The sequence below is a fragment of the Strigops habroptila genome, chromosome 12, assembly GCF_004027225.2.
Source record: "Strigops habroptila isolate Jane chromosome 12, bStrHab1.2.pri, whole genome shotgun sequence".
Classification (NCBI taxonomy): Eukaryota; Metazoa; Chordata; class Aves; order Psittaciformes; family Psittacidae; genus Strigops; species Strigops habroptila.
The window spans coordinates 15,040,162-15,048,901 of record NC_044288.2 but is presented as its reverse complement, the minus strand read 5'-3'; the positions used below and the strand labels follow the sequence as shown (position 1 = coordinate 15,048,901).

The window sequence follows — 8,740 nt, the reverse complement described above, 5'->3', positions numbered from 1 at the left end:
CCGTGGAGCGAGGTGGTTAATTAATAAAGGATTTAGGTTTTGGTCCAAGTAATAATTTTTACTGGACCTCAGTACTTCGTGGACAATTGTCTGTATCAAAAAGAGTGATTAAAAATGGGTAAAGGAGGTCTGACATGAAGAGATAATGACTGAACTACCCGATTAGTATGGAGGAGGTACAGAAAAGCAATTAAAAAGGGAGATCTGGATAATTTGGGACTGGGTAATGAGAAAACAGGAGGAAGTACTGGGAGAAAGCAAAAGGCAAGCATTGAGTTAGGAATACAAATCTCTTACAGAGAAACCAGCGTAATAAATTAAATATTGTTTTGAGATTAATGAGACGTTTCTTAATAAGCTTTATTGGAGCTGACTGCTCTGATGATCCCTTTCCATCTCAGCAGCACATTTCATTATGTTTCCAGGTTTTTTTCTTAGCTTTAATGTGCTTTTCTAGGCATTTTTTAAGGTTAATATAAATAAATCTCTGGGTTCCAAAGGTGGAGTCTAATTGGAGCTTAAGAAAGAGCAAGCAGAAGGGAAGAATGTGGCTGAGTACATAGGAAATTAGAAATAAGAATAAATACCATCATGGGGCTTTGGGAAAGAACAGAGATAACCGCACGGTGTGAGATGAATGCATGAAAAAGTGGAAAATTTTAGCCTTGTAGGAAGAGGAAACGGGACGTGCTGCCGCAGCCGTGACAGCAGAGGGCAAAATTGAGCTACAGAGACAGAACAGAGAAACGACTGGAGAGAATAGAAGAGGCTGTAAAGGTGTTGCAGATTTTCTGCCACCAAGCAGAAGAAATGAAGCCTCCTCTAGTCGTGATGAAGATCCCAATCGGGAGCTCAGCTCATGGCTGGCTCCAAGGCACACTTTCAGTATGCTTGGTGTAGGCTCTGGCTTATGTGTCCTTGAAGTCTCAGTCACATCCCGATTTTCCTGTGCTACTGAGGCCATGGTGACCCTGCACTTCTTGGTTTCCTCTTCCCACCAATGTCTAACCCCAGCTGGGAGCAGCATGGCTTTGGTTTCTCTTGCTGATTTAGAACAAACCCCAAGACACAGAACCTCCTGCAATCACTGCAGCAGCAGTGACCTGGCAAAAGAAATGTCAACCTCTAGCCATCCCATAGCTCATCTCTTCATTCTTTCCTTCCTGCTATCAAGTTCATGACAAAGGGTGGCGGTCTTGGCAAGGGGCCCTCCAAATGACCACTTTGGGGGGTGCTTAAAACTGTGAGAAACAATGAGATTACAGTGGGGCTTCCTACAGAGAGCCCTTTGGTAGGAAGGCTCATCTCCTTACCCTGTGGCAAGCTAGGCTTAAAAGAACTCCCAGTGATTTGAAGCTGAGATAGGAGGCCACAAAGACACTGGATGCAAGCTGGAGTGTGCAAAAACCATTGGAAGGGCTGGGGAGGAGGGTGCTGGGAAATGATCTCTGGTGTAAGTTCATTGACTTTCTTTAGTCTTTCAAGCAAGAGACTTCTCCAAGGGGAAGGAAAGTCCATCACTTCCCAAAATGTTTTTTGTTTGCTTGGGCTTTTTGTTTGCTGGGGTTTTTTTGTTTGGTTGGTTGGGTTTTTTTTTCCCTAAGAAGGAAAGAATTAATTCTCCTGCTATTTAAAAAAAGAGATCTTTTTCTTTTTTAATATCTAGAATAAAGGAAAGGGTTGTGAGTGTGAGTTTTTTGGTTGTTTGAGTTTGATGTTTTTGTTGTGGTGGGTTTTTTTCTAGGTTTTTGTGGGTTTGAAAATTTTTTTTATTAATGCCTAGGAAAAGAGGGGTAGGGTAGGTAATCCAAACCAGGGAATAAGGCCTGTCTATAGTTATGTTCTTCTAAACCAAAAAAATACTAAGGCCTGGCTCTCCTCTCTCATATACTGGTGCTCTGTAGCTCTACTGATGTTAGTGAACCTTGAACCCTTGAAAGTAACCTCTTTCATGCTTAGATGTAAATCTAATCAAGATTCATGGCTTCAGAGTTGTTCTCAAGGACCAGAGCTGGTGTCATTCTTAACTAAGCTATCCAGTAGTTAATAAACATTACACAATCATCTGCATATTTAATGCAGGGCAGAGAATTTTATGCAGAAATCTATAGCTTTTAATCCAGTGATGAATCATTTATGGGATTTTGGATTATTCAGTTTGCACTGAATTAAGTTGTCTCTCTTTCACCATGTGAGACCCTCCCTTTTCCCCTGACATGGTTGGCGTCACAGACCAGGCTGCATAGTGATGTATGTTGCTGGGGTGAATTATTTATTGGACGTTTTAGATCACTTGCCCAGCAGTGAACTAAGCCTGTTAATTTTAAATCTGTTCATATCCATTCCCAAGTACACAAAAAGGATTTTATGTTCATGAAATTCATCTCTCTCTCCGTCCAGTGCACTAGTGAATTATCCATGAATCACAGCATGGTTGAGTTTGGAAGGGACCAGTGAAGGTATCTGTTCCAACCTCCCTGCTCAAGCAGGGTCACCTAGAGCACATTAATCAGGATTGTGTTCAGACAGCTCTTGAATATCTCCAGGGAAGGAAACTTCACAGCCTCTCTGAGTAACCTATTCCAGTGCTCAGTCACCCTCACAAGTAAAGAAGTTCTTTCTCATGTTCAGGTGGAACTTCCTGTGTTTCAGCTCATGCCTGTTGCCTCTCATCCTATTGCCTGGTATGACTGAGAGGAGTCTGGCCCCATCCTCTTGACATCCTCCCTGTAGTTATCTATATACATTGATCAGATCTCCCCTGAGCCTTCTCTTCCCTAGGTTGAACAGACCCAGCTCCCTCAGCCTTTCCTCATACAAGAGGTGCTCCAGACAAGCAACTTGACTTGCTCCAGGAGCTCCATGTCTCTCTTGTACTGGGGAGCCCAGAACTGGACATAGTATGTCAGGGGAGACCTCACCAGGGCTCAGTGGAGATGGAGGATTACCTCCCTCGACCTGCCAGCAATGCTATTCCTAATGCAGCCCAGGACACCATTGGTCTGCTTGGCCACAAGGGCACATTGCGGGCTCATGGACAACTCGTTGTCCACCAGGTCTCCTAGGTCCTTCTCGGCAGAGCTGCTTTCTAGAAGGTCAGCCCCCAGCCTGTACTGATGCATGGTGTTCTTCCTCTCCAAGTGGAGGACCCTGCACCTGCATTTGTTGAATGTGAAAAGGTTTCTCTCTGCCCATCTCTCCTGTCTAGATTCTCTTGAATGACAGCACAGCTCTCTGGGGTACCAACCACTCCTCCCAGTTTTGCATCGTCAGCACACTTGCTGAGGATGCACGCTATCCCTGCATCCAAGTCACTGATGAATAAATGAAACAATACAGGATGCAGTATTAGTTCTTGGGAGATGCCGCTAGTTACACGTCTCCAAGTAGACCCTGTGCCACTGGCCACAACCTTATGAGACCTGCCATTCAACCAGTTCTCAATCCACTCCACTTGTCCAGCCCGCACTTCCTGAGCTTGCCTATGAGGATGTCAAAATGTTGAGGGCCTTGCTGAAGTCCAGGTAGTCCCAGACTCTCCCCACTATTCATCCACTACTCTCCCCTCATCTATTCAGCCAGTTGTGCCATCGTAGAAAGCAATCAGGTTGATTAAGCATAATTTCCCTTTGGTGAATCCACGCTGACTACTCCTGAAGCTTGGGTTGGGTTAGTTTTTGGAAGCAATATTTCTCTTAGGGGACAGAATGAAAGTGTCCTGGTGTGAAGGAGTGTCCAAGCTGTTTTTGGACCTGGTGTGCAGAGTGTGTTTGTGTGAGCCCTTCATCTCTCAGCTGTGTCCTGCTTTAAAAGCCGTGGAACTGAAATGATTGTGATTTCTTAGCTTATAATGCACATGGTATAATCTTATTAAACCCAGGGGAGCTGTGCAAAGAACTTTTCAATGGGCTTAGTATGGAGGGTAGGGAAACTCCCATAGGCTGTAATGATCAAGCATAGATTTACTGGTTTGATTTTTTCTCATTTCAACCTGTAAGCCCTAGCCTATTCTGGGACAGAGCTCTTTTCCAAGGCTTTCCTGTGAGCTCTGCTTCAAGGACAAGGGGAAATCAGTCTCCCACTGGAGTGGTGAATCAATACTGCTTTGGAATTCTGCTTGGTGTTTTATGCCCTTGGTCCATTATCTAATGAAGACTATGATGAGGTAATTATGGAAATACGCAAATTGCAACCTCATGAATACCAAAGAAATTCGTGATGATCCATGCTAAAAGAATGCATAAAAATGCAAATCATTTGTAAATGGGGAGCAGTAAATCTTGTTAGTATTAATGACTTAGAGCATTTAATTGCATCAGGTCTGGATGAGTTCTAACCAAAGCCCTCTGAAGAGAGGTTTTTAAGACTCTATCCTATGAACCATGAGGTCAAGAGGAGCTCTGACTTGGGTCCACTTGGTGTGTGGTTACTTTTGTTCCCTCCATAGTTGAGGAAGGCAGGACAGGACTGGTCCAGAAGGTGGCCCAGCCCACCTGATGGAAGGTGGGGGATGCTCTTTTGTGGAGAACTTCAGAACTCAGCAGGACATTGCTAACTATGTGCAAGACTCTCGACTCTTATCATAGAGACTCAGTATAAGACTTTGTCTGCAGTGTGGATTTGAAAGTACAGTTAGGCTAAATAGCACTGTTAGAGAAAACATCCTGGCTGTATAAAACCTCACTGACTTAGACATGGAGGCTCTGTCCTAGCTGGACCAGTGCTTAAGCACAGCTATGGGGAACACAATGGCCACAGCTGAACGAGCTGAGGATATATCTGGGTGATGTCTATGCTCCTCTGCTTTGCCTGGGAGTCTGCTCTGCTGTGGTTGCCTCCTTCAGACAGACTTCACAGGGAACAAAACCCTTCCAATGCTGAAGAGAAATGGAGCTGGTTTGTTAAGCTTACTGAGAGGTGCCCAACATGGATGTATGGATTATGAAGCCCAGGAAGGTCCTGTGACAGCAGTGATATTGGAAAAGTTTAAATCAATTTTAATACTAGAAGCAAGATGCTGGGAAGGTGCAGGGCCTCCCTTTTCTGCAGCATAAGCACTGCTTGGCTGTTTTTTCTGTGGGCTAATGACAGGGCTGGGCTTTGTCTTCAGGCATCTCTCTGGATTTTGTCTTATCACATCACATGCTGTTTAGGTTTGCAGGAGGTGCTCCCAGCAGCATCCTGGGGAGGAAAGGGAGAAGAAATTCAATCTGTGTTCATATTTTTGCCTTTTTTTGTGCTGCTGTTGCAATATCTCTGTCTAGGTGTGGGGAGCTTTTGCGAAGAGTCTGCTTGGTTGAGATTCCTCCTAGAAACCAACTCACTGAATCTTTCCCAAGCCATTAACAAACTCTTAGGTTATTTCTTTTCCTTTAAAGTTTGCCAGGCTTGTCAGTGGCTGGGTGCTTGGTAGGGTTCGTATTTATCAGCTTGCTCTACTCTCTAATTCATTCATCTCCTGCCTATAGCTGAGTTATTCTACTAGAATGCAAAGATACTGGATGACACTTTCAGACATGATCCCTGCAGCTTCATAAAACCTGATGAAGGAGAGAGGAATATTCCAAGAGAAAACGAGAAAAGGTCATGATTTACTGCTTACAAACAGTTCCCTGGCTCTTATTATCTTTGCTGTGTAGAAGCCTGTAGATCTAGATTGGGTTTTATAGTTCACATCGAAATTCATTGTATCACATGTCTCCCGTAAAGCCACATTTTTGAATGATATGGCAAACCCTATTAAACAGGTACTCATTAAACTATGACACCTTACAAATTCTTCCTGAGTTTTGTTGACAGTACACATCAAACACAAACCATTAAGTGCTTTTCATTTTCCTGGTAGTGTGCGATCATAATGCATTACATGACAAAATAATGTGTTTACATGACAGATTTAATGCTTGATCTGCTGCAAGAAATGCTTCAGAGCACCAGAAAAGAAAAATGTAACATTATACTTCCAAGTGTCTATTAATTCTTAACTAATAATAAATTATAGTGGAATGCTGATAGAAATGGATGAGAGAGGCACATGCACATGGGAGGAATTCATGAGGATCAGTGACATGGCAATGAATACTAAATCCAGACATCATAACTAGAGCTAAAATGAAGCATTTCTGTGTTGGCATGAGAGGTCCTGGAGCCTGTCGACTTGCTGCTCTTCCATGGGGGTGTGTTGTTTCTTTTGTGTCCCAACAGCCTGCACTGTCTTGTAGTGATGGTCATATTAGACTTACTGTCACTTATCCATCCCTCCAAAATAGTGCCAGCAAGAAGCCCCAGCTTGCCCTGCCCAGGGAATTGGCCAGGTAAGTGGCCACATCGAAACTAAACACCAACTGCTCGCAAGCAACTGCCTCCCACCAGCAAAAGAAAGTAACCAAGTTTGGTGGGATTTTTTTGTTTGCTTGTTCTGTTTCTCCCAGTCAAAAGGCCCTTTTCCCCCCCTTTGGCATTTCTAGGTGGGAACTGGTCCATCCTGTGCTGATTCATGCAGTCTGCGTACAGTGCTGGGCATGTGGCTTCCCACCCTCATTCTGCATGTCCCAGCCACTCTAGCCCAAACACCTCCAAATCAAATCCCAAGGGAAGGTTTGCTCCTATGTGAATGAATTGTTGTGTTTGAGCAATGATTTCATGCTCTGATTTGGGTAGTGGTTCCTACTTGTCTTCAAAACAGAGCACAAATTTAGTCTCAAGGCATTCTGTGCCAAATGTCATTATATTTTTCTTTTTAAAACTTCTAAGGAAATTGTTTTTACTTTGGTTGTTCATTTGTTTTCATTAAAAATGGTTGCTAGTTTTGGAATTTATTTATGGAGCTCTTCAACAGGTCTCATTTCTCCACCAGTCTATTCCCAACCCTTTTCCTACATGCAGCCCTAACGTAATCCATGACTTAGCTGACTTCCAGCCCTAGCAGATAACTGTCAAGGTTTTGAATTTGGGATTTCAAGAGTGATATTCAGCCACTTCACAAGTTTAGAGTATGAGGGCAGTTGTGTCTATTAATCTTAAAAAAGAACCCAAATCTCTGTTCTTTATTGCAAGCAGAAGCTAAGAAGGAATTGGTGTGTGGGAAAACAATGCTGTAATAATGACATACAATCAAAGAGAGGGTAATAAACCTGCTAGTTCTCTGTATTTACTGGGGGAATTTGCTGGGGAGCAGGAGCTGAGGTTTGTTTTAACTACAGACAGCTTTCTCCTTTCAGATTTTATGGCTTTCTCAATCACTTTGCTCATCTGCTGCTGGAGGCTTTTATTTGCTGATAAAGGCTGTTAACTAGTTGGGAAGTCGGACCAATGAAGTTATGTAAAATGGAGCAAACAGTTTTTGGCATGTTGAAGTGACGTGCTGGAGGAGTGAGGGAGGTGGGAGGGCTCCATCCCCTCCTATTGGAAAGGCAAATGTCCCAAGGACGGGGCAAGTTGCAGTAAACCATATAAGTATACAGATGTATATATACACATACTTATATCTGTCTCTTCTCCTTGGCCAGTGCTGATGGACTGCTCTTGCTTGTTTTCTGTTCTCATTTTTTCAGAGAAATTCCTAAAGTCTCCTTTAATGGGGAAATTAATAACAAACGCTGATTTGCAATGGGAGGGGTGCTAATGCCTTGCCCCAGTGCGGTGGTATCAGCAGTCATAGTGAGGAAATGACCAGTTAAACTTCAGGAAGTGTTGGAGGTACATTAAAGGCTACTTCCAAAACGACCTTTTAATACCTTTCCTTATCTGGAAGAGAACAATAATAGAAATGGAGAAAAGACCTGATTTTAAAATTGCTATTTTCCTTTGAGCAGTCTTCAGAGTTGTGCCTCTGCAAGCTTGGACGCAGGGAATAATGCTATGGCTGCAGTATTTTCTAGCAAAGCTGTTTCTAGGAGCAGAGCATCAAATGTGTGTAGGCTTCCTTGTGTGTCCATGGGTGTTTTGAAAAAATCCCAGGCTTTGCTGAGAATTCAGATTTTCCTGCTTATAAGCCATGTCTGGCAGCATGATCTTATTTCATAGCATTTTGCCCCTGAGACAGTATAACAGTCTGAAGCTCTGCATATGATGCTACTGCAAAATTCAAGGGGAGCATGCTATTAGTTTGAGTTCTTAAGGGATATTCAGCATGGAAAGCTGCAATGTAGGACACAAAGTCTTATGATCCATGGTGAACTTGGCTTTTTAGGTTTGGGATTGGAAGTTTATTCTATACAGTGGGTTTTTGCAGAGTCAGTGTTGACTGTGGGTGTGTTTTATTTTGCTTCCTCAGCCATTATTTATTTATTCTTATTTTACCTTTTCTGAGAGAATTAAAAATTAATCTGGAATGCCATGGCTGAAAGATCAGGTACAATTTTTTAAATATATATCTATCTATATAAACCTTATTTAGTTTTTAAAAAGTAAAAAAACCCCAACCAAAACAATACAGAAAAGCAAACCCAAAACAAAAACTTGCCCCAATATCCAGCTACTGTATTTCAGGTCTCTCTTGAAAATTGTTAACATAACTCAGACAACCTGAGCACACTTTTAACAGTTTCTCGAATTCTACAAATTTAAAAAGGTTTTTAATTTGCTTTAGCTTATTTCATGTCCCCAGAGTTGTGGATTCTCTTTAAACCCTGTATTTTTCACCAACTCTTTGGAGGTCTCAATTACTGGAGTACACCTTCATTTGGTTATCACTTGAAAAATGAGGAGCATCAGGTTTTACAAAAGCATTTCAGTTCCT

General features: G+C 42.6%; 1 protein-coding gene across 1 annotated transcript in view; it reads right to left on the bottom strand.

Annotated features, from left to right (window-relative positions):
• Positions 1–5,108: 5,108 nt before the first annotated feature.
• SGCD (sarcoglycan delta) overlaps positions 5,109–8,740 on the bottom strand; it is a 355,893-nt gene continuing 352,261 nt past the window's right edge. The window contains exon 9 of the mRNA XM_030504746.1: positions 5,109–5,181. Within this exon, the coding sequence (XP_030360606.1) occupies positions 5,134–5,181 (48 nt within the window). The 3' untranslated portion in view covers positions 5,109–5,133. The remainder of the gene's footprint in view (positions 5,182–8,740) is intronic.